We start from the raw sequence: 27,196 nt of genomic DNA on the forward strand, positions 1-27,196 counted from the left end.
GGTGTAATACGATGGAGATGCAGTGGACAGAAATTTTAGCTAGCTTTAACTTGTTAGGGTGCCAGCAGCAGTCCAGCTGCAGCAGCATGGAGCTCAGTGTGGGATAATTTATCATACTAAGGAGGTGGTTCAAAGCTAGTTTTACACTACATTGCAGCCACTGATTCCCCTGCAGAAACAGTCTAAGCCTTAATTGCAAAAGTATCCATGTCCGTATAATGAGATCTATTTGAGAGTAGTCTAGATTGCCTAAAAGACACTCAGGAGTTATAAATGTTTCTTGCAGATGATAAATTACACAGTTTTTCTAATAATGTTATATGTTTATTAAATTTTGTTTATTTTGGTTACATGAAAGCATTAAAATGATCAATAATTAACAGAAATATATGTGAAAAAGCTTATAAATAATGCTAGACTCAAGCACAAACAGACGATGAGCAATAACTGATTTAATATATACTTTGTACTTGTACAATAAACCATAAATGATGTACATGAACCTAGTGACAAGAATATCTTGCTTATTGAGATCTTTTTTTTCTCTATTTCTATCCCTCGTTGATGTCATATTTATGGTAGCTGTGGAGGCTGAGATGTATGAAGATTTTTCAGTCAGCAATACTGGTGCTTTCTGAATTAAACAGAGAGACAATTAAATGGCTTTGCTGCTTCAAAAATGAATAGATATAAGATGCACTCAAAAATGTTACCGGGGAATAGGGGTTAAAAAGTCTTTCACCTACTTTGACTATTCTCTTGTTCATTGCATTAAAGCAGGAAGAAACAACATTGTCCTTTAGTAAAATGATTGACAGGTATGAAGGGAAAATTTTAGAAGCATTATGGATGTGATCTGATGGTATTACTGCAGTAAACACTGGACCTCCTTGTAGAATCAAGCTCCTTCCTGTCATGGCAGGGCTTATGTATTACTGAACTGGCCACTATAGAAAATGTGTCAGCCAGAGCCAAATTTTTAAGTCCTTTATTTTTGCCTAGGCTTTTTTGAGGATAATGCCAGTTACAGTCAGGAATGGACAATTATGTTTTCCTAATTTAATTTCCTTCCTTTCAATCTCTTTCTTCTGTAATACAATGGCTTCAGTTCTCTGTTCCAGTCCAAATTCTTTGACCCTCTCTGCAGGCATAAAGCTGTCATAAATCCTTTTATACAGCTAGAGAAGAATTCCTCCCTAGAAGGAATTAATGGATAGCCTTAAGTCACCTCCACTTTTGGACTTCAGCATAGGGAATGTGTGTGTGGGAGGGGGAAGGTGGGGGGAAAAAAGCATTGGGCAATCCTGTTAATCCCTGACTGACAGCAATGGTCCTTGTGGCTAATATAAATGGGATTATACTGCTCTAACTTCTCTGGGGAGAAACCTTGTTTCCTGTTGGTTGCTGGATCACAGGATTGTACAACTCACTTTGCCATCCTGTCCTGAAAGGTAGTTCCTTTCCTGCCATCTTGTCCTTAGAAGGTAGTTCAAGCACTCTTAGACCAGTTCTGGAAAGTGTTCCAAAATGTTGCTTATATTATGCTTATTTAAAAGTTCAATTATCTTCTGGGTGGAATCCTTCTTACACAAGTAATAGCATAGTGGCCATCTCATAGCCTCAGTGTACCTACACAGTGTGTTTTAAAGTAATTCCCATATTAAGAGAAAGACCTTGCTTGTAGAATAATTGCATGACTCGTGTCTTCTACTATTTCTGCTACTGTACTGCTGTTTTCAGTCACTGATACAGGATGCCTTCCGTATTGTTTAACTGCCTCATACATGGCTATTTTTCTTCCTGACACTATATATGTAATGTATACATAAATATTGTTGCAAAAATGGTTAAAATATGCAAAAAGAGAAACACTCATATATAATAAATAACTTGGCACTAGACATGCATACTTTAGAAGCTTTGTTTTGCTCTTGGTATCTGTCTGCCTAAACAAGTGGCATTTTCTATGCAGCACGTCAGGCAGAGGCATCTTCATTTTGAGTAATTAGCCTGAAATTTTCAAATTTGATCTCACTTTTCTGTTCATTCTTTTTGTTATGGAGTCTCTGAATCACATCTTTTGTATTATTCATGAATATTAATACTGGATATAAGCCAGATATTATAGACAGTTGAGGGACTATCCAGATGGATGGAATGTGTAAGAAACAAATACACTCAGACATATACACCTTTCCTTTCTCAGTTTTAGTGGAAGTGGAAGTGTTGTTTTTGTATGGAACTTAAAAAATACTATTACCCATAATTCATAATCCACTTTCTGACATGATGCGAAATGATAAATCATGACTTTCAGGGATTTTAAACCTCACTCATGCTTTTCTGAGAATGTCTTTGAAACAAAAACCCAACACCTAAGAAATTCTACTCTTTATCTAGTGCGAAAAATAGAATAGAGCTTCCTCAGAAAGAATAATCTTGGTATTTTTGTGCAAATTAATTTCATTTTCACCTTTTTGTCACTTACTTTGATGATGGACTAGAAAGTATGAAAATATGTGACAGCGAAAATAAAAATTAAATACAATCCTCCAGAGTATGGTAGCATATGATATATGTTTACATATGGGAAAATCCTGGTTTCTCAGAAATTGACAGTAAAATTTAAACTGATGTTACTGAGCCAGGATTTCATTTTGTATCACTAGAAGTCAGTAACAGGAACATTGCTTAGTACATCCCCTGTGCAAAACATATGCTTAATTCTGATTTCACTTTCTTTCCTGAACACTATGCATTGCTTTTCGTATTTTACCTTAGCTTGCAATTTGTTAATTTTTTTTTTTTTTTTGCTAGGGTTCTTTTTTGAGTTTCAGTGCCTTTTATTCAGCTGGGATTTAAGAGCTCTAGGGCATCTAAATCCTGAAATACAATTATTTCTTTGGTTTGAGAAATCATTCTTTATTTCCTTCGCAATATGGCTTACCAATTTTTGCCTTTTCTCATTTCTTCACTTCAAAATGATTAATCAAAAATTATTAAAATAGTACTAATCATTTTGCCAAGTTCTGCCAGAATACTATTATGAATTTTGGAAACAGCTCTACATTGCCAAAGTGAACAGAACTTTTGGCACTGTCATTAGCGGGAAAAGAATCAAATTCTCTCTAATGTATGTAAACTGCAAATGACCTGATCTGCTAAGCCCATGAACAAAATCACTTGTGCCAAGCAGTTTCTCAAGGCTGGTTCTACAAAAGATTTCTAAAGTGCCTGTGAACCATGAAGAAGTCACATTGGGCTATCAGATTGTTGAATGCATGAAATTTTTTCAGTAAATAACACCCTGTTTAATAGCAGAACTTAATGAAAGTAGGAAAAGATATTGACTCTCATTCAATTAAAAAAAAAAAAAAAAAAAGATTGTCCAGCTAAAATACTTTTTGAAAAGCACTAAAGCACTGCTCAAAAAATATTACTTTCAGCTGGCTGCAGGCCAACACAAGAAATGTTGGTTTTATTATGGAAGTTCATTTTTCTTTGTGCATAGAAAAACATGAAAACTGAAAATATAATGGCTAGCTCTTGAAAACTTAACTCTGGAAAAATTGTCTTTTCCAAGATACCTCCATTTATCTGCATGCATATATTCCAAAGTGTATTTATAATCTATGCTTACCTTTACACAAACAAATACATACACATGACCTGCATTAATAACTTCATTAGTAATTTATGAATGATCATGAAACTCTCTTTTTCATAAATAATATATACATCTACCTTCTTAGTATTCTTTTTAAGTACATCGACAGTCTTTGAAAAGTGTCTAAAATTCTCAGATATAGATGAAACCAATATCTTGATCTTGAAGTCCTGTGAAATATTTGTTTTCATAAGTATTACACAATGAGTTGTGCATCCCATTATGTAGAAATAATTATAGTGCTTTTACTTCTGACAGTATTTTAATTGGCCTCTTGCACAAGAAGAGTTAATCTAACATATGAAATAGAAAATTCATATCAAATCTACTGTCCATCACTCCTGTGCACTTTTAATGAGCTTTATTTGTTTGAACTGAATAACCAATGCCAGAATTACATAACTAAACACTGTGGATAGATTTTGAACCGAAATGAACTAAGACAAACAATACTAGTGAATTGCTCAGTGCAAAAAATTACCAATACATCCCTTTCAATCAAACCAAACCTTGAAAGAGAAAGATAGTGAAGTAAATGTTACAAAGAAAGAATTTTACATTTTTCACTTGCTGCGTTGGTTTGGATATTTCTGTCATTAAATGTGGCTGAATCTTTTCCTAGCTCAGTTTAATGTGAACAATGTTTATGCCTAATTCAGAAGATTTAGTCTCCTCAGTGGGTAAAATAGGTGACATGCAGTATACTGACATAAACTCCATCAATCGAAGCATTACCCTTACAATGTTTCTCTTACCTGCACCCCATCAGATGCAGGGATATAACTTGCTCTTTTAAATGTGTCTGTAACATTTCTGAGAATTTCCACAGAAATCAGAAGGTCCCCTGCATAAAAATTTTTCCTCTGAGTTAAATCCAATAGTGTCTTGGTTACTTGGGACATGCCATCACCAGCCAACATCCTCTGTCCCTTGGCGAGGTGCTCTTTAATCTGTACCAGAAGAACAAAATGAATATCAGAACCTACTTTACTGAGAAAAAGGTATGATAAATTCTAAACACAGCCAAAAATATTAAATATTAAAGCTGTTATAATATTAAATATTAAAGCCATTATAACAAAGTTCATTCTGTTAAAGAGAAGACAAAATAGTAGACTATGATGACAGAATTATTATGTTTATCAGAGAATTACGGATTTTGTACTGAAAGATTCTGAAGTTGTCACGTTTCACCCATTTACTTCTCTTTGGACACCAATAATTTCTCAACATCCATGTTCTCAAAGGAACTCCATGCGCTGAACTGCAGCTTTAATCTACTGCCATGATGTAGCAAGGAACTGGTCTTCCTCAGAGGAAAGCTTTACAACCACTGTTGCCACTTATTAAACAATTAAGAGCTCTGAAAGGGGTAAATCCTAAAGCAGTCCTTGTTATAATCTAGTTTACTATAGGAAAGTATACTCTTCATCTCTGCCAGCCCAGCTTGGCTAGTTAATACAAGAGTGACGGTATAGGTGGAAGCTGATTATGGTGCTCTCTTCTGTAGTACTAACAACGCAAAGGTGCTAACTTGAAACAATCCTGTTTGTTTTTTCAAGAAGTGTAAATTAAATTATGAATTGCTCCTGTGCATCAGCCAAGAGAGCATACTTTAGTGGTAGCTCTCCCAGCAGATCTGTACAGGGCTAGTGATGAAGGTAATCCAAAATGCGTATGCTGGTAGAAGAATCGTTCTCATAAGAAGCTGAACTTGTGGATCTGATTAATTCCTAAAGCTGACTCAGCATCCCAGGAAGATTCATAGTGTATCATAAAGATGTCACAAGGCCAGCCAAGGCTGAAAATGAGTGCATGGTTTAAACAACCTATTTTTAAATATGCATATGAATTTATGTATACAAACACAAGTTCTTCCAAATCAACGCTAAATTAAGGAAAAGATAAATGACCTGAGACACACCTCACTCTAAGCAGGAGGGCTGAAGAGAAAATTCTGTGTAACTGGCAATGAAAATGCTGACACCATTTCTTTAAATGTATCTTCAATTGCTTTTTAACTTGGCCTTATTACTGACATATAGAGGGAAGGATGACTAATGTAACATAATGTGATGGTGAAGTGGAAGGAAGAGTGTAAAGATACTTTTTGACACTTCCAGATCTCCCCAGCCACTTTGTGTGGATGTATGGACTTTAATTAAACAAACAAACAAACACACAAATAAAAGGATAAAATATATAGTGAAAACAGTACAGTGATTAAAACGGTTCAAAATAACTTTCATGAAAGCAATTTAAAAAATGCAATCATCCTCTGACATACATGATCTAAATGGTTTTTTTCATGCTGTTGGATCATGTTTTGGTTACATTCTCAACCAGATAAACTAGATATACGTAACACAGCTGGGGCTGGGCAAAGTGGCTGCTTCAAGTTATGTCTATGGCCTTAAGTCATCTTTATAGCAGCTGGGGATTGTTATGGACCGCAACAAGCTTGCCCAAACCCTAGAAATACTCAAGACCTGGGAGAACACCTGCCTGCTGCAGCATGGACAGGGAATGAATTTACTCTATACCATGAGTACAGAGGTACAATCAAATATTTTCAACAAAAATTTCAGTGAGGAGAACTGAGGCAGTCAATTGGGGTTTTTTAACAAATATTTCAGCAGAAAAAGCTCCCTCAGTCTTCAGAATACTGTAATAAGTAATTAGGCAAGAAGCTTGCTTGCAGAAATCCTTTTGTGCAGTTTCTATCCATTTTAGAAGGAGGCTTTGAAAGCAATCTTGTAGGAAAATAATAGTAGAGAAAAAGGTGTGAGAATGGAAGAAAATTCATTTGAGTAAATTCAGGGATCTGATATTGTATACATAACATTATGAACTACTTTCTTGGGAACAAGCAAAAGCAAACAAGAACTTGATTTGTGATTTTTCCTGTGAAATGTTGCCATTTGCCTCATCTGCTCATACGTTGTGTCTGGGTAGCAAATTAAAAGAGCATCAGCTAGCACAGTAACACAGAATAGTAGAACTTTTGCTGGAACTCATCCAACTTTTCATTGACCCCAGAGCGTATTTCCAGATTTTGATGATTAACAATGTTTGGTGTGTCTTTACTCAAGCCCAAAAGACATACAACATAAAAGACAGTACATAAAGCTGAACTCCCAAATCTAACAAGTGCCTCAGGATGTACCATGGGAAAGGCATCACACAACTTGAAGGCAAACTTACACACAACTTAAGAAAGAACCAAGAGGTTCTTTTAATTCCAGTAACAACAGCAAAAAGTGACCAGTCCTCACAAAAACTCTACTGTGCTCTTATGCTTGTATAAAACATTGGTAGGAAAGCTGTCAAACTATTTAGCATGTTATTTTATATTGCATTATTTTGCTTCCTTTTGCTCCATCTGTACGTTCACCTTCCCATTTGTTTTCCATGCTCCTGCTAGACTTTAAACTCACATTTTAAAGATGGCAGGGGCCAAAATTTGTTGTTGGTTTTGGACCATTCATAGCACACATAAGTCTTGGTCTCAACTGCTTTTGGAATACAAATAATAAATTTAAATGATCACAGTTTTGACTGTTTTTTAGGCTTTTGAACAAGTAAAGCTCTGTTTTCAGTGAAAAATTTTACAGATCTCTAGCAGCAGAAGTGGGAGCTGTAGTATACCCTTCAGTGCTTTCAGCAAGACATTTTGATTGTTTTTGGACACAAGAATAAAAAAGGTCTAGCAAGTGCCCACAATGCCACAGGACTAAATTATTACACCTACTTCAGAAGTAGCCAGGGTTGTGGTGCAGGTGGTTTACAGTACCTCAGAATTATTGGCTCTTAAAATTACAGGTCAATTTGGAACTGTTTTTTAAAAAATGGCATACACAGAAAGCTCAGCTTCCCAGCACAAGTACCCTTCCTCCCTTGGGTCACACCACTCATACACAGCTTGGTGAGCACCTTTTCTTCACCTTCTCAAGCTGCAACCCAGAAGTTCCTTTCTCTGATCCTTAGCTACCCCAGCAGGCCCATGCTGCCTTGACTTAGACTAGCAGTATACCCTAACCATACTAGCAGCATAACAAAACAGAAGGCTGCAATTTTTTTAGGTAAGGAAATGGGTGAAAATTAGAGTTAATTAGCAGATAGGTTTGACTACAGACTGGCAAGCAACATGCAGGGCAGGGTATGAATTAGCAGCCTCTTTATTATCAGTTTATTATATAATGTATTTTCTTCTTGTAAGACAGCCTACAGCTCCTAAACACAACTTTGAAATCACACACCATTCACTCAGTTGATGTAAACTGGTGCAACACTATTAAGACCAATGAAGATGTCCAGATTAGTACGAGTTGAAGGTAGTGGATTACTTGCACAGCTACCACAAGAATTTTTTGGTGTGAAAATACAGAATATTCTCATCAGTAGTTAGTATAATGTCTTTCTCACCATACTGCTTATTTTCTATGTATGGTCACCGTCACATTATGCACTGTCCAAGAAAGCTATTTTGGTCACCACAGTAGGTCCTTGTAGTTCTCTGTGAAGGTCATTTTTTAGTGGTCTTACAGGCAGGCTTATTAAAAATAAAGTTTATGAGCCGAGAGATAGTGAAATGAAGCAGCTGTTAAAGTGATACTTCAATTGTCAGCCCAACCTCTAGCTGCCTGCACTATATGGCTGCATACTTGAAAAATTACTGAAATGTTTAGCTGGACTTTGACTCAGGGTCCAACTGTTTTTGTCCCTTGATTTATCAGAACGTACAATATAATAAAAATGCTTCTTTACGAAATCAGAGCTTCTAGGCCTCCGGAACTGGAGTACAAATTTATTACTGCATAGTAATTACTGCAAACTTAATAGCTAGACATGGTTTAAATGAACAGAAAACAATGAACCCTCAGGAAACCTATAAAAGATTGAAAAGAATGATTAATTTGAAGAGTACTACACCATCATCCTTTTTTCATTATTTTTCAAGATGATGTTGGATTCATGGCTAGGTATTACTAATGATGTCATTAATAAATTTTATGGTAGTGGGGACTATAAGAACCTAAATTAGGAAGCCTTAGACAGAAGTGAGGAAAGATAGTCTGAAATAAAAATATATCCTGAAATTGCTCGTAATCTCCAAATCACTTTGCTTTGCACCTCTGCAATCCAACAGTAATATTTTGTAAACTATTTTTCATAATGCTCTTAAGATGCAGAACAGGAAGGAATATTCACATCACCTGCTATACCCACTTGAATTACACAACTGTATTAGAAACCTAAAAGCTGTTAAGAGTGCTCGTTCCTCTAGAGAACAACCCAGAGCACCTGAAATCTTGTCTTGGATGCTCTGAATCACATTACCTGACCTCTGTGGCTTCTAGTCTTGAGGCTGGAATTGACAGTATCCCCTCAATAAATATTAATTAATGATTTTGCATTAAACTTACTTTTATAGTTACCAGCATTGAGGTCCACAAAGGTTGGAACCAAAATGCTGAAGTCTGTGTGCTTAAAGTTAGGCACGTAAATTAAAAAGGCAGCAAGTATATTTTTGGCAGCTGAAATATTCCCGTAGGTATAATCCTGCACTGAACTGAACTCCTGCAGCATGCTGGTGCTTAAACTATAATGTGATGTCATTGTGAGAAAGCTCTTCCTTTCAGATTTGAAAAAAACTTCATTACAGGGTGTTTTTCCTGATTATTGGCAGACAGTTCTTGAATTATTTTAGCACAGAATCTAGAAGTTTCATTTACTTTCCCTTGATATAGTTAATTATTTACATTTTATTTGTTTATTTTCAGACTGTTTTAGTGTTCAAGAATATTATTTCATCCATCTTTTAAAAGAAACAGAGTAGGGTCTAAAGATCCAGCTATGCATCTTCAGGTATGCATCTGAATATTTATAACCTGATGTCATACAATAGTCTTTTTCCTTTTCTATACTTTCAACATTTTATGAAGGAGATTGCTAAAGCAATACACAATAATTTTCCACTTTGTCATGAACGAAATTAGTTAGTAGTCTCAATCTAGATCATGATAACATACTAATAAATAAACAGTTTCTGCAGAGAGGAGGGAAATCATATATTCCCTTTGTTTATAATAGAAAAGGGAAAAAGTAATTGGTATACATTGTGTCAAGGAAGATTAAGGATATATATTATGGAAAACTTTCCAACTGTAAAGGAAATGATGCACCATAGTTTACCTGAAGAGACTATGCAGTCTTCCATACTGGAGGCCTTAATAACAGTCAAGAAAAATGAAATGCTGGAATAATACAAGTGTAGCGGATTCTGACGGGACAGAAGTTTGGGCTGGATGATCTCATGAATTTCCTTTCAGTTCTACAATTCTGTAACAGGTCCCTACAAATATTCTGAAACCCAAACAAAAGCCTGCTATAATTTACCCCAAATAGAAACATCAAAGTTTAAGGAGTGCCCTGAAGCTTCCTGCATTTATCCACTGTCATGGTGTGCAATCTGCTGCAACAAGTTTCTGCAGATACTGTGCCTCAATCTGCCTCTGTGCACTCAGCTGAAATCACTGAAACCCTGTGCTTTAAGGAACTTATTTTAAATTTACATTGATGAAAAGAAAAATGAGGATTGTTTCACTAGACACAAATAGTCATCCCACTGTCATACACTTCTAAATTTTCCCAGGCAAAATACTCTTCAAAACAGTGATTTGTTTTCAGAGAAAAGGAGCCAGCTTAATCACACAGAATCCTGTGCTGTTCTAGACATTCATCTCAGGCAAACTGAATCTCTGCACAGACACGAGAGAAATCCTATGTGCTCTTCTATATGTGATGAGGTGTATTGGAGAATCTTTGAAAAAAATACTCTAGTATCTGTGGAAGTCTAACATGTGTTTAGGAGAAGAATGTGAACAGCTCAGAGGGATGCTTGGTTCTTTCTCTACCCTCTTTCTCTACCCTCTTTCACAAGAAGATTCCTATTATTTTGCTCAAGAGATTTTTTTTGCCACTTTAACCCATAATTCTTTTTTTTTTTATCATCATCATCAATATTGCCACTTATTCTAGTCCTTGAGATATGACCACCAAAGACATTGTCCTGGTTTCAGCTGGCATAATTTTCTTCCTAGTAGCTGGTATAGTACTGTGTTTTGGATTTAGGATGAGAATAATGTTGGTAACACACTGATGTTTTAGTTGTTGCTGAGCAGTGCTTACACTAGTCAAGGACTTTTCAGCTTCTCACACTGCCCTGCCAGTGAGAAGGTTGGAGGTGCACAAGAACCTGGGAGGGAACACAGCCAGGACAGCTGACCTAAACTGACCAAAGGGATATTCCATACCATACAATGTCATGCTGAACAAAAAAATGGGGAGGTTGGCTGGGGTGGGGCAGGACTGCTGCTTGGGAACTGGCTGGGCATCAGTCAGCAGGTGGTGAGCAATCACATTGTGCATCACTTGTTTTGTATATTCTATTATTATTATTGTTATTGTTATTGTTATTATCCCTTCCTTTTCTGTCCTATTAAATTGCCTTTATCTCAACCCAGGAGTTTTACCTTTTTTCCGATTCTCTCCCCCATCCCACTACGGGGGAGTGAGCGAACAGCTGTGTGGTGTTTAGCTGCCTGCTGGGTTAAGCTATGACATAGGTGACAGAGAAAGTCATTATAAAGTTTCAGTATTTTGATTTCTGCATGGATTCAACAAAATATCTTAACAGATATTTTGAATAGATAAGACTGCTCTTCAGTAGAGTAACAAATGGCTCTAGGGATGAGAAATGAATAATCATTAAACAGATCACTTCTTTTGGGGTTGTTTTTTTTTTCTTCTTATACTTATCACTGTGCTTGTTGACCAGTATTTCTATTATTATTTTATTAAGTACTGCTATTAAATGCTCCAAGTATCTGTGATTAAATCCTGCTCACATTGGCATGCTGTGTGAGAGATCTTGCTGTTGTTATTGTTGTTTCCTTTTTTAACCAGAGGGCACGTCTTCAAGATTTGTGTTATCTATGTATAATGCAACATGACAAGAGCAAAAGTTGAGAGGAAGAGAATGACGACTCTGAGAGAGTTGTTTTCATTCTAAGACAGATGTAACATTGCTTGAGGTAAAGTCTCCTGGCTCTCCATACTGACTGAATGGCTGAGGCTGGGGGTCACAAAGGGACATAATACAAATGAGTTGTCTTTCTTTTTTATAGTACATGGTCATCTTGTTAAGTATGTATGTGTCCCTAAAACATAAAGCTCTTATTAACGGCTTCAATTTTTATGTTTATTTGATTTTAACCAATTTCTATATTTATTTGATTTTATGTTTCTATATAGTCATTCCAATGACACTCACTTCTGTTTGTAGAACAAACCTGAATGGTTTCTTCATGGAAATTAGCATTATTGGGGAACCCTAATTTCTTCATGCGAGTACTGCATGAAGTAATAAGCAAGAGAAAAATCCTTTGTGCCTCACATGCTTAACAAATCTGAGATTAAACATGGTGGGGGAATGCAGCAAATGAAGTAGTGGACAAAAAAGCAGGGGAATGACTGTAAGTGTAAGGTGACCACTTCTTTGCCACTAGCTGCTTAGCCAAATTTCTGCAGTCATTCTGCAGCTGTGTTGGAGTGAAGGTTCCTGCAGTTCTGGTAGACTTCAAGGGAAAATTAGGTTAATTCTTGCTGTACTGAGTTCCTAAATGGCCTTCATCTCTTGTTTTCCCTCTGGCCATACCCTAGTGGAGTTCGCCTGTTGGCTGCAGTGTTGGTTGGCTTGGAATATCAATGTGATCAGGGAACACTCAGCTGCTCACTGCTGCAGCAGACACAGCAGCAGCAGAAACCACAGGAGCACATTTCATTTAACACACAGATTACTCTTTGGTAAACCAGACATGGAAAGATGATTACAGATGCTGGGATGATAGTGGGGACCTTTCTTTTAATTTAACAAGTGGGATTGGTTGGCTATTAAAAAGCAGAAAGGAAGAAAAGCAACTTATCCATTTGAATTGAGTTCTGATGTGCTTATGCAGAATAGCAGGTAAATGTTTCCTCCCACTGTATAGCATCTGTAAGACAGGGGTGCATGTGTATGTTGGTGAGATCAAGCACTATAATTTCATGAATGGAGAAGGTACCACATTTCACTCTCCTGATCCTAAGCTGCTCATTTCTGGTGCCTATTGTAATACAGTTAGTTATGAAAAAAGCAGCCATTCACTTGGGATGGAGCAGTTGGTTTCTAGCCTACATATTTTATATGAGTGGCTGAAGTATTGGGTTATTTCCTCTCTTTGGCAAAGTGCATATTTATTTACAGAGAGTGAAGCAGTTCTGCTAGGAGACTGAGAAAGCCATACTAACTTTATAACATGGTGTTAAAAGCATTCAAAACCTCAACATTTCAGTCCATGCAATGAGTTTGGCAGGGCAGGGCAGAGCAAGTAGAGCTTTCTGACAATGAAATGAGTGGCCTCACCATCAAGCAAACAGCAATACTGAAGTCATTAGCTTTTTTCTGAAGTTTTAATCTTCTCCCATGCAGAATGGGAAAATGTTAGTGAGGCAGGGGAAAACTGTTGCCTGCCACAATCTCTTCACCAGTTGCTTTCTGAGAGAAAACAGTTTGCCATCCTCCTGTCAAGATACGTAGGTGACAAAACAGAGCTGACTCCTGCAGATTCTTGGCTTGCAAGGGAGGCAAGGCACGGAAAGCAGATCATTTACTGATATAAGTCCCCTGCCTATCAAAGACTGCGAAGGTGAAGATGAAGAGCTGGTGTATACCAATATAAGGATAGACTGAGGCAGAACAAAAATGTTGTTATTGAGGCCTGTACATTCAAATCTACACAAATAAGCCTGGCTGTTTTGCTCTGCAGCTATATAAAAAGAAATGAAGCACTAAACTAGCAAAAAAGGAGCAGTAAATTTTTTAGGAGGAAACCTTTCATTCCCCAGAGTACAGCAGTCATTTCAGTGAGGAGTACATGGACAGGCTGATATGCTGCCCTTGTAATATAATTTGGAAAAACAAAATCATCTCTAATGAGCTGCAGCTGAGCAAATCATTATTCACCTCAGAGTTCTTTTTATCAAATTATATTTTAGCCAAGCACTTGCAAAATTGTGAATAACACTGCTGTGGAAAAAGGAGAAACAAAATTATAGTATGAACTAGAAGCAGCAGAAATGCATTTTTATGGCTATATTATCAGTTTGATATGCAAAGATTCACCTGCATAAGTTCCCATACTCCTTCATAAGTGCTAATATCTTGACACCAGTGTGATATTTCATATGCAGATTTTTCCTTCCTAACACTTAAGAGTTAAGAGGTTTTTGGTGTTCCAACTTCCTCTTTCTGATAGAAAAGCAGCCCAGTTTGCACAAATGCATGTTTGATTTAGGTGTTATATCACTCAAATTGGCACAAATTAGTACCTTATTTTTATTGAAGCAACTAAATGTAGAATTTCATCATCCAGGTTTGAAAACTGTGCTACATAGGTTCAGAAAATGGGCTGTATTAGTAGACATTTTCTGATAATATTGGAGATGACCTTCAGAAACAAAGTGTCTTGACAGGCTTTAGTCTTCCTCATTATTTATGAGTGTAGTACAAGTCTCTTCCAAACTAGTGCCCAAAAGCCATTTAGAGTAAGTCTTACTTTAAGCGAAAGAGCTATTCCAGTGTGTGGTGAGTCAGTGATATATTACCAATATTTTTTAAGCAGATCCCTCACAAAATTATCTTTTTTTCTGATTGAATAAATCCTATCAGTTAGAATGCATGCATAACAGAGTAGAAAATAGAAATAGCCCTGTATATTCAAATATTTTCTCAATTTACACAAAATCAGTTTCTAATACTCTGTGGTAAGACCTTATTCATTAATGGTTTTCATTAAAAATGGTCATACAGGCTTCAGATATTCATTTCATAAAGATCTCATAAGCTATGAAAACTCATTGCTCTTCCATACCAAACTATTTTAATCTCATTTTAATTTTCTGCATTAGCTTCAATTCAAGTCTTCTGTTTCTTGGGGTTTGGTTTTGGGTTTTTTGGGGGTTGGGGGAGAGGGTGAGTGGTTTCTTTGTTTTGGCTTGATTTTTTTCTAATTTAGGTGGCTATCATCCATAGAATGGATTAAGAATAGATGAAGAAGTCTTTAGCTATGCTTCTCAGAAGCAGTTGTTCATATAAAGGATGATGTAGGATATTCCTAATGCTGGGGTCTTGCTTTTTAGTCTTCTTGCTTGTAGTGTACCAAATTCGATAGGCTTCAAGAGAGTATGAAAAAGAAATTAACTCTTATTTGTGGCATTTCAGTGACTCTTTTTTTTCTCGGATACCATCAGGTAGGCCTGTGGGCTCCTAATCATTGACTCTATTCTTGGTCCTGCAGTCACTCACATCCAATCACAGTAAAAATAGTTGAATTTCTTTTTCTGAGGAAAGATTTTGCCCTGTTTATCCAAATAAATGAAGTAAAAAAAAAATAAAGCATCAAAGCAGAGCATGAAATTTCTCAGCAGACCCAACCCACCTGAGGTGTGCTAGCTGAAACTTACAAGAACATGAGAATTGAAAATTGAAAAAAAAAAGCCTTGGAGAATGCATTCTCCATTGCATTACTTTTTACAGTGAAGACTAGATGTCTTCCTATGAGAGAGATGTTAGTTCAAGAAGAGGTCATGCAGGAAGTCATGCTAATTAATCATCACGGTCCATTTCTAGACTTAACGTCTAGAAAGCAATAAAGACCAAAACAGAAATTAGATATTGCCTTATATACTAAGCAATTGTTGCAGCAAGAACAATTCATAGCTTACTAACATACACTTGAAATCCTAGAAATGAAATAAATGCGAAAGACTAAATTTGAAGTTTGGTCTGTCTCAAAGTATCAGTTACACAGCCCAGTTGGCTAGATTGTGGCAGCCAAAATACATACATGCAGTATGTGTTTTGTTTTAATTTTTTTGTGCCACAAAATTCAGTTTGCAATCTCTCATGGTGATGCTAAACCTAACTTGACAGTATATTCAGTCAGCGGAGTTGTGTAATGTCTGATCTACTTAGAAATTTTCAAGTATGCAGAATAATACTTTAGAATAATTTGGAGATATCTTTCTTTTATGAAAATATATCTCGGAAAATACTAGTCCAAATTAACCAAGTACTAGCTCAATTTTAGGTAAAATAATTAGGCAGACCATTTTCTGCTTCCAGATCAAAAGAAGATAACAAGCAATGAGGAGAATACTTCATAATATTATACAGTCTAAGTTTGGGTCATTAGATCATCATCTAATCTGCCTTTCTATATATAACAGTCCATTAAGCTACCAACAGATACTCTTTAAAGAGATTAAAATATGCTAGTTAGACCAAAGGAGTTCAGTTTTCAGAAAATGAAACTATTTGCCAAAGGTAGAAAGAGAGAAGAGGCTTTAACAAGGTCCGTAACTTCTGCTATAGCAGCGATCGATTTGGTAAAATGGTCCGAAAACCCAAACCATGTCTATCCCACAGAGGGTAAAAAAACTCCAGAACTCCTAATTCTGATAATATAATCTGAAATTAGAGAAAGCAGGGAAATTTCTCCTTATTAACTGAAATCTGGTGATCAGTATGTGACCACGAACTACCCAGAAGGAACTGAAGAAAGGATATCCACTGCCACTAGGTCTCATTCAAGCTTATGACTTTACTTTTCTCCATCCACAATAAAACAGATACTTGGAAGACTTTCTTTGCTGTAGCCCCCTCTTCTCAAGAACACTTAACAAATTGTGCATCATTGGGCAAAATATTCCTTCTTAGCTGCAAAGATGACTGGTAAGAGTCCTGAAATACCATGCTTAACTAAGAGCATTTTCTTAATGCAAAGCTGCAGGTACTGCAAACACACTAGGGCAATACAAGAAATCCAAAACAAAAACTGATACATAATCTGTGATGTTTCGTTTTCTGTTCATCAGCTTATTGCTTGATCCTCTAGGTCATGATTCCAGAAAACAAAGCATACCTATTTATCATTTTGCATTTTCCACTTACAGTGTTTTAGTAGGAATAATCCTAATTAGGTTCTTTAAGTATTATTATTAGAGCTAACCAAATAATTTCCCAAGGATTTATTTCATGGATTTTGGCATTTTTGTCCCTTAATTTGTTCAGTGAATAATTTTTCATATTAGTCAACCAGCTGTATAAGCTGGTCAAACAGTATTTGTTGAATTCATTTGATGACTGATTTGTACCAAATGTTGGATAAATTATTCATGACTAATTGGTTCTGTTATTCAAAGAGGTCTAATTATCATCCCTAGTTTTAAAAGGGACCTGTATTCCATAGTGCACAAGGTAAAGTAAACTAATGAAAGTACAGGCTGCATGTTTGTGGCATAGCTGAAGTGCATCATCCTCTTAACTGCTTTTACTCAAGCTCCTACACATGAATCGTGTAGGGCAGTGTGCCCTCAAAAGATGTAAGTTGACTGCCAGTCTCCACTCCACAAGGCAAACCATTCCCCTTCACTGTTTCATCATGTTCCAGTGTACAGTCTCTTCAGAGGCCCTGTAGTTATTTTTACCATGACAGGGATTTTCTGTGCTCTCATATGGAGAGGTATGAACATTAAGAAGGAGCAGTGGCTAGGTACTTATTCAGAAGACCAGTGATAAATTTCCTGCTTAATTGGTCTCACTCAGTTCCCCATCAACAAAAAATGGAGATGTAGCAGAGCCTGATCTCAAGCATATGTTGAGGAGATATATTAAAGATTGTGAATTACTCTGAAACTGTTGCAATAGAATATTAAGTACAATATGGATATATATATCAAAAAGTGGCCCACATATATAGACAATTCCATTTAACGAATGGAAAATCCTGCTTTCTTCTGAGGTGCCAGTACCCTGCAGCTGAAGTGCCAGTACGCTGCAGCTGAAGTGCCAGTACATGCCTATCCTGAGTAAAGGCAGTAATTCTGCCTGGTACTTTCTGTAAGTGACTGGAAAAAACCCTAAATTATTCATGGTCTGGGGGTTATGAGCAAAGTCTATCATCTTTAGCATTACGAGTGTGTTTTTAACTTTACTGACTTTGCAAATAGACTTCCAAATGGATTTTGAGATTAAAAGATAGTGCTATTTTAGCATGATTTACATAGGCACCATATTGGTCTCTATAGGTCTTGAGTCAAGCTGAAGAAAATGCAGCACTAGCTGGGTTTCTGGTACTTTAATACTGCTTATTAAGGGTTGAAATTTGTCCTATGTCACTTCCAGGTGAGTAATAAAGAAAACTGTGAAAATACAAGAGGCTTTGTGCATGAGGCAGTGAACCTACTGTAGCTACATATAGTAAGGAAACAGTCTTCAGAGGTCAATCACCTCTGGTTATGTGGTAAAATTCTACACTATATATAGCATAGAATGTGGCTTAATATGGACATCTGCTGAAAACCTGTGGTAATGTTTGCAGGAAAAGGTTATCTTTAGGATGAAAGTAAAAATCATACTGATATTAGAGTGGAAGTCTATGAATTAACTTTTCAGGATTTCTGCCTTGTGTGAATTTCCAATTTTCTGGAGTCATGGGAGTCACAGAATCACAGAATCATAGAATGGTGGAGGTTGGAAGGGACATCTGGAAGTCATCTGGTCCAACCCCCCAGCTCAGACAGAGTCACCTAGAACAGGTTGCCCAGGACCATGTCCAGATGGCTTTTGAATGTCTCCAGGGATGGAGACTCCACAACCTCCCTGGGCAACCTGTGCCAGTGCTCAGTCACCCTCACAGCGCAAATGTGTTTCGTGATGTTCAGACAGGAACTCCTGTTTCAGTTTGTGCCCATTGCCTCTTTTCCTGTTACTGGGCACCACTGAAAAGAGCCTGGCTCTGTCTTCCTTGTACCCTCCCTTCCGGTACGTATATATATTGATAAGATTGCTCCTTAGCCTTCTCTTCTCTAGGCTCAACAGCTCCAGCTCTCTCAGCCCTTCCTTGTAGTAGAGATGCTCCAGTCCCTTAAACATCTTAGTGGCTCTTTGTTGGACTTTCTCCAGTAACACCATACCCTTCTTGTACTGGGGAGCCCAGAACAGGACACAGTACTCCAGGTGTGGCCTCACTGATGGACACATGCAGGCCTGAACTTCTCTACTCACAGTCCAAGCTGCCCAAATGTAAGGTGTTTTTTACTATATAAACAGTAAATACAGGTAAATAAAATAGCCATGGGAATATTGTCTAGCCCTGAGGCCAACGAGCACAGGCAGCTTGTAACCCTCAAGCTAATCTCTCTTTCCCTCCTCTGTCCCAGAAAATGATGGTTTTATTGCCTGTTGGGAATGGTCTCTCTGACAGGCTGTCCTCTAAAGGATGCTAGGCATTGTTTGGGAGAATGTTAACTGGTATGGTCTTAAATCATGTCGGGGAGTATGCTAACAGATAAACAGTTAAACAGTGTAAATTCTGCAAGGACAATGTTTAAGCCTGGGCACTCACCTTGTTTAGTTTATTTACTAGTATAACTGTAAGCTTCCAGCCCAGAATCTCTGTAGCTAGGTTAGCAAGGCCAAGGCAGTACTCTCTGGCTCCCAGCATATGAAACCTTTTCTTTAGAGAGCATTTGCTTGGGCACAGCACCATGTGAATTCAACTACATGACTTCTGAGCTGGCTATGGATCATATGTGGCTTGTTTGGAGGGCAAAGAGACAGGGACCTGTCTGTATTCCTCCAGGCGGGCATGCTTTAATGTATTAATTATTGGATGTATATTATGTATATCAACTGCTTTAAATCAACTTCAGAAATACCATTTTTTAAGACTATACACCTACTTTTGTTTTTTGTATTTCATGTAAGAAATGAAAGGGATCCAGCTCAGACTCAGATTTTCCAGGAACATTCACAGGACTGAGTGACAGGCCCCAATACTCCTGGTCTAAGTTGGGAAAATAACATTATTGTTAAGTTAAGCACACTGAGGCATCTCATAAATGCCTTCATAAGCGCACATACTTATTATAGCAACACCGTCTGTCAGCAGCTTCTTTATAAAGCCCTGTTTTCAGGGATTTATAGAGCTGACATACGTATCGTGGGGGGACAAGCCTACATTTGCAGGGCGATGACCTTATAGGTCTTTTCCTCTATTTTCTATGATTCTTTAAATATGCTGTCTTGTTCACTCCAAGAAGCAGTAAGATGTAAGACAAGCTGATTTTCTTTGTGAACAGCTCGCAGGTGTAAAAGAAATCTACCTTTCTCCTTTAATTTGTATGCATATAAACTAGACTGAAATTTTGTGCAGCAATAAGATGATGTTTAGATGTTTGTGTAATTTTAAAGAAGCTTTAGCTATTTTTAAATGTTCTTTAGCAAAAGATTATTTCACAGTGTGGTCTAATCGTATTTAATATTTTGAAAAAGGAAATACAGAAGAATGGATAAATCTGATCTGGGTTAGAAATGCCTTCTTTTGTCCAACAATGACCCCTTCCTGTCAGGCAGACTTGCAGCTCTTCAAAAAATATCAGTGCCTCACCAAAAGTCAGCCAGGTAAGTCAAACTACTGAATAACATGAAAGAGCATTTCCCACTGTTTGAGTTGTTTATGAATGACTTCTAGCAATGACATAAAAGAAAAGGCTGAATATCACTACAGATTCAGTGGCATGAGGATCAATGCTATGAATAAATGTTAATAGGAAATGTAAAATGGTAAGAGCAGAGGAACAAAACTCTAAAGGGATGGTCTTCTGCTCAGGCAGGTCAAGATGAATAAATCCTTTAATATATTTCAAAATCCTTTAAATATTTCAGAAGATTATAGTATTTAAATGCAAAAATAGCAAGTAAAAGAGAAGTAATTTGCTTTACTTTGAAATATCTCAATGTTTTCAACCACAAAATGTGAATTTTTTGTTCTGCAATATGTCATTAATAGTATTCAAAACTGTATATAATTACCTACAGTCATTGCCTTTATTGTACTATTTACCAAAATACAGATTCTAAGCAAATGAAATACAAAGGTATTGCTGTCCATGCCCATAAAGTAAATTTAGACATACTATATGCAGCTGTTGCAAAAGAATAAAATATCAAAAATATAAAATGCTAAATAGTTACAGCCAACTTACTGTTTTTTCCAGCGTGAACACTAAAGGGACAGAACAACATGCAGAGAGCTATATAAAATAGGAAAGCTTCTCTGTAGTGGGGAAAATTGCTTTTACACTTTATTCTGTGTTATTTTAAAAATAATGCTTTGGCTTACCCTGAAACTGAATCCCAGGCCTCAATTAAGTTGGAATCTAATGAAACAGAAATGCAGCTCAAAGGAATTCATCAAAATCTCCTCTAAGTGGCAAGTCAGATTTAAGGAATGACAGCCAGGCTACTACTTTTCAAGCCACCAAAGATTTTTAAACATGCTACAGAAGTGTTGCGCTTGGTTGAGAGGTTGGGAAGTTATGGAGCACATGGCCGTATTAGTGCCCCTTTGCTGAATGATTAATGGAGTAGTGGCCTTTGGAAAAGGAGGCAGAGTAATAAGAATGTCAGTAAAATATATCATGCAGGCAAAAACCATTGTCCATGAGAATCTTCAAAGGAGCTCTTCCCACAGTAGTATTAGCCTGGCTGAATGCTTCAGCTATTGAAATAGAATGTAATCAATATACCTAGCATATACCATGGTAGTATATTTATAATGCAATATATACAATGTATTGCATCTATGCATATAAACGTATTCAGACAGTAGATAAATATGTAATGCATATGCTTTGCAAAGAAATTTTTTGTTAAGCATACTGAAAAAATCCCATAATATTTCTTCATCTAGAGTTACTTTACTTTTTCCAAGACACTGCAATAGCTTTACCCTATAATCCTTTCCCATTTTTACATTTGAAGGTGAAATTCTAAATTTGATAGCAAAAAGAAATATCATTTCTGACTTCCTAGTGTGCAATTAAAGAATTCAAGGTATTATAAAATCACTCAGCAGGTCACTCTTCCAGTAAATCTCATTTATTCACATCTCATTTTCTAATAAACCAAAATATGTCTTACCTCTGACCCCTATAAAAAATTCACACAGTGGATTCACACATGAAAAAAGGGAATCTGATTAATTTTTCCATTTCTACAGTACGACAAAGCTCCTTTCACTCAAACACCAGCAATATACAAGATCAGAATAATATACATTTATACAAATTATTCTTTCTTAGGTCTATTTTCCTCCTGGTATTTCTTATCAGAAATCTGACTTGAGAGTAAATAAGTAAGTTTTTTTCACACCAATGATTAGTAATGAATAAACAGAGCAAGTACTAAAGCTGGCTTTGCACCTACTGAATGCTGCAAGTGTCTGTACTCATTTGATATGCATCTAGCAAAGCTTGGATGTTCCCAGAAGGCCACACCATGAACACTGAGAGAGCAGCGTCTGCTAGTGGTGCCTGTAAGTCACAAAGAAGACAGAAAATATTTATATAAGTGAAAGCAATTGGAAAGAATGAACCTTATTTAAACTACATCCCGTGCTATTTTAAAAGCACACACAGAAACAATTTCATGCAATGATCATCAGTACATAGAGAGTAGTATAAGATTCCAAAACACATTTCAATGTTCACTTGGTGGCTTTTTAGCAGTGTTTTCCTAATTAAAAAGATTTTTATGTTTTGCCTCATTTTCATCACTTTGCCCGATAGATCCTGTCAAATTGATTTCTTCTCAGCTTTTTCTGTCTATAATGCATATATGTATGTGTATACACATATACACCACAGACGCATGCATATAGATAAGCTATAAGAGACAGATTATATGTACATGTATGTACTATATGTATATATATGCATATGTAAATATGTGGGTTATATAGATATACTCACATATATGCATATACATATGCATACGAGTCTAGTAAAGATTATGTCTAGAACACAATGCAAAAGATTTATCCCCTTTTTTATCATCATATAATTTCAAAGTAATACTTTACCTGTGGCATTCAGAGGACATCGATTGAATGCCATGTCCCCAGCTGGGGTCCTTTTCCACACCATTGACATCAAATAGTCTTCAGGACATATCTCATAAGGTGCTGCCATTTATAAATGAGAATTTAAATAGAAATATTAATGTAAAACAGATATTTTATATCAGAAAAGTAAGTCTTCAATCTTGTTCTAATTTTTCCTGCGATGTATATGTTAACATCATTTGGTTTAATTTTAAGAATGAAGTACAAAAATGCAAACCCTGTAATTTTTGTATAATATCTTTCTTTGTGATGGTATTTAACTGATATAATCCGTGCCTTTATTCTCTTCAGCAAACAAACACTCTTCACATTGTATCTCCAATGGTAATAGGTTTGAATTTTTTCTTGTCACTCTATTTTGATCAATAACATTAAGCATTTATCAGAAGATGATAATACTTACAATGTTATAAGCTGTGATGCTTATCTTAGACTAAAATTTTTAAAGATTTTTCTAAAACTTAAACTGAACGTAAAAGAATCAGTTCTGAAACCACAGTTGAAACATTAAATATGCTAGAAGGCATCAAAAGAGAGCTGTATATTCTGAAGACCAAAAAGCAGGTTATTTCTTTGAAACATGTTTCAGTACAATTTGGTAATTAAGCAAGTATAGTCAATAACGTGGGACTGAGTGAAGATAAAACAAAGTGGTCTTTTACTGGTTATTGCAATACCTTTTAAAGGGAAAAAATATTTTCACAATTTCATAATAACAGAACCACATGGGGAAAAAGAAGTTCTGCAAATGCTTCATGTTTTATTTTGACATGGTCATGACTTACAGATTCCTTTTGCTCTTTGTATTTTTACTGTAGATTCCCAGTTTACGATTTTTTAGTAAATTAAATTAATGAAGCAAACATCTGGCTGAAGTTGTCTCACAACTTAAAGCACTGACAAATGCTAGTTACTGAAATCTAACTCATTCCAAGTTCACCAGAGAAAAGCCATGGGTTGTTTAAAGGTATTATTATATGTATTTCAGGAAAATTGTAACCCCACTGTATTACAGCAAAGCGATTACAAAACAAAAAAAAAAGGAAAAACAAAAGGAAATTCTATCACTGTAGCAGATGGGGTGATAAGGCAGAAAGCAATTCAATGATTCACCCATGGTTGCATGGGAAATCTCTAGCAGAGGCAGGAACAGACTACAGATTTTGTCCATCCCATTACGTAACCTATAAAACTGTCTGTCTTCCCTGCTTTGTACTTCTGCTGATGGAAGAGTGAGGTAAGTAAGGGAACTGACCAGACTTTTGCACAAAGCTGTACCCTCTCTTTGTGGAGGACAAAGAATACCTTGCAGATGGCTCAGCAATACTAATATGAATCACAGTTGGGCAGAAAAATTGCTTGCTAAATTTGCCTCACCATCAGCATTCCTGAATCGTAAATCAAGACAGTTGGTGCTTCTAAAAAAGCAAGAGATCCATTAATGGCAAAACCCAAAGAAAGTTGGTTATATTCATAATCTAGAATATTAACACTGTTTCAGACATGCCCAAAAAGTGAATACATCAGGCCAGTGGTACAATGGGAAAAGCCAGATTTTGATAAACATAAGCCATCTGGTGACATAAGCAAATGCAATTACCATCCTATTATGACCTTATAAACAAAAGAAATGTTCTGATTCGGGGAGCGTAAATTAACATAATAAGGAGGTAATATTATAAATTACATAAATTTGCTAAAGCTTAGAGCTCTTTGAGAAGTATATTTGTCATGCAGCTCTGGCCATTTCAAACGTGTTGTGTTCACTAATCAACACTTTAGGTGTTGATTCTCAGAATAAAACTCTTACTTCACTCCAAATACTGAACGCTAAATGTGTTTTTTTTCTGGAAAAAATATATACATGCATATATATGCATACCTATATACACCATATTTTCTCTTTTGTGTTAGCAAGTCACACTTAATATCAGAGATTTCCCATCTCTTTGGACGGGTACTACCTGTGTGCTTTTGTGTCACGCTTTTCAGAACTCAAGATAACATTTTAACTTTAGCCTAGTGACAGAGATAATCTCTGCACCAGTGTGTTGTGTTCAAAGTAAAAGGCATTCCCAAGATCCAGAGTTATCAGAAAAGAGGTGCGGGAGGAAGTCAGAGTTTGGAAGAAGTATCAATTAGCCCAGGCAAAGAAGTTTTCCTTGTCCCTGGCTGACTCTGTGCCTTTCAGTGCATTGTACAAATACCTTGGATTAAGGAATGCTGTGCATAAAATACAAACCAGTTCTTCCCAAAGCTAAAGTATATCTGGCAGAGCTTACTAATCAGGCATCCACCCACATTAAAGCATCTGTGAGGCTCCAACTCATGTTGCCCATGGAGACATTACAGTCACGCTGGAGTGGTATTATATCTGAGTTAAAAAGCCTCGCTAGCCCTGATGGCTCTGCTCAGGACCAGTTCAAGTATTTCTGTAACTATGGCACAATTTATTCATAACACACCCACAGATAAATGTGAGTTAGCTGTACAAAATCATAGAGAATTGCTAAAATTTAGAAGCAAACAGCAAATACTGAGGTAAATTTGCTAAAATTGGCAAATAAAAAGCAGATGCCTCTTTCACTGACGATGTGATTCAGCACTATCTTCCCACACAGAGCATGTACTCAAATTTACGACATTAAACCCTTGTAATGATAGGCCTGAATTCATCCCACCTAAGCACAAACACTCAACAAAGTCAGTGGTCTAGAAGCACAGTCTTCGTCTGACGTTACTGGTGAGAGGAGATGCATCTCCAAGAGGCAAGCAACCCACCTGGGATCTGAGGAAGCTCTGTACAACACACAGACAAAGCAAGTGAAATGCACAACCTCACAGAGTTTACAATCTACCTAGGCAGCTAACAAATATGGGAAAGGGTAACAAAAGGTTGAAGCAAGTTAGCCAACACCACACAGTAGCTCACAAATGAAGCTAGAACTACAGTTCCTCTCTTGAATCCTAATTCAATGCCACAGGCAAAATTATCTTAAACAAAGGCAATAGAAAAAAGCTTTTGAACGTCTTGTAGAATAGTGGTGTAATCAGAGACAAAACAAAATCCAAAGGTTTAATTTCATTATTTAGTTTTTGACAATTGTTTGAATCTTCCCCCTTCTCATATTTCATCTCATGTAGCTAGTATTGCCTCTGAAGAAACCTATGTTCAGTATGAAATCATTAACTATTCTTCGGCAGGAGTTGTGCACTGTTATCTTTTTGTTAACAAACAAGGTAGTCTATCTTTGTTTTCAGTAATATTTTGGTCAAAACAATTCCTATATTATGTTTTCTACCACTGACAATAGGCTTATGAGAAAAATATTGAGGCTGTGTTTTGAGTAAAATATGGGTAAAGCAGAAATATTGGAACATGTATAGAATTATTATAGAATTAACTATTATGGAATTAAGTACTTCTGGAAACCAATACTGTATTATTGGAACCTAAGGTATTCTTAAAACTGTCATAAGAACATGGTCTCATTTTTATAAAAATAAATTTACAGAAGTCTTTTCTCCTGAATAATACTGAACTTTCTTCTCAGTTCTCACATCTCAGATTTTACTGACACATTTGATGAGACTTACCTTATTTCTCTTACACATTTCTCTGAAAGTTTCTTATCAGCTTGCCATGTAACTCCTTATCAGTCATGGGTTGCAATTGCTTTTGTTACCTAGCTGTCTCCTTTATTCCTACGGGACAGACCTATTGTTCGTTCACCCTGTGTAAGTTTTCCACAGTGATTCCTGCGTCACTAGCTGCTTAGCAAATCTAGAAGGTTTTTTTTCTTTCTCTGATTTGTTTCCAATTTTCTGAAGTTATCCTTCACAAATGATACTTTGAGTGCAGAGTACCAAATCCTTAACACTGCTCACTGACTAGGAGTGAAATCTAACTTTAGACTTTTGGGATACAACAAAAGAGCAATGACTGAAGCCAAAATACCTTCAGATCTTTGTTTTCGTTCCCAGAATATTACAGAATGGAAGGAAACAACCACAGTTTTAAAATTTATAATTGTGAATAGAAATATATCACAAAGAAAGATACTCAGCATTTGTCCAGAAACCAAGCTGTTTGAGAAACCAACTTTCAGATAATAGTTCTGAGCCTGCCTTTCTTACTGCTGCTTATGTTCAGCTTCTAGGAGTGACTGATATAATTCAGTTCCTGCCTGAACTACTTGAAAAGAATCAGTGATCGACTATGAAGAAAATCTTGTATAATATTCAGATAATGCAGAACTCAAACTACAAAAAGTCCAGTCAAGATTTTCAGTCAGTCAAGTGAACAGCTCTCTTTGCAAACTATCTTATTAAAAGCAGCCAGCATAACAGAAAAAGGTTTCATTCTTCTTTTGCTTCCACAGTGTAAAGTCAGCTATAATTTAACTTTCTGTAGGTCTATAGACCTCCGGGTAATACAAACAGGTGCAGCTTCACCCAC

At 36.4% G+C, this 27,196-nt stretch overlaps 1 protein-coding gene across 6 annotated transcripts in view; it reads right to left on the bottom strand.

Moving 5' to 3' along the window:
* Window positions 1-27,196, bottom strand: part of ADGRB3 (adhesion G protein-coupled receptor B3) — a 465,784-nt gene that overhangs the window by 236,429 nt on the left and 202,159 nt on the right. For all 6 annotated transcript variants that reach the window (XM_009475647.2, XM_087776085.1, XM_087776087.1 and 3 more), the window contains 3 exons: window positions 22,696-22,797; window positions 22,041-22,147; window positions 4,423-4,617 (listed from right to left, as the gene is read on the bottom strand). In XM_009475647.2, the coding sequence (XP_009473922.1) occupies window positions 4,423-4,617; window positions 22,041-22,147; window positions 22,696-22,797 (404 nt within the window). The remainder of the gene's footprint in view (window positions 1-4,422; window positions 4,618-22,040; window positions 22,148-22,695; window positions 22,798-27,196) is intronic.

The sequence above is a fragment of the Nipponia nippon genome, unplaced genomic scaffold (genome assembly GCF_047370975.1).
Source record: "Nipponia nippon isolate SJK-2023a ecotype South Korea unplaced genomic scaffold, ASM4737097v1 scaffold_4, whole genome shotgun sequence".
NCBI classification, from domain to species: domain Eukaryota; kingdom Metazoa; phylum Chordata; class Aves; order Pelecaniformes; family Threskiornithidae; genus Nipponia; species Nipponia nippon.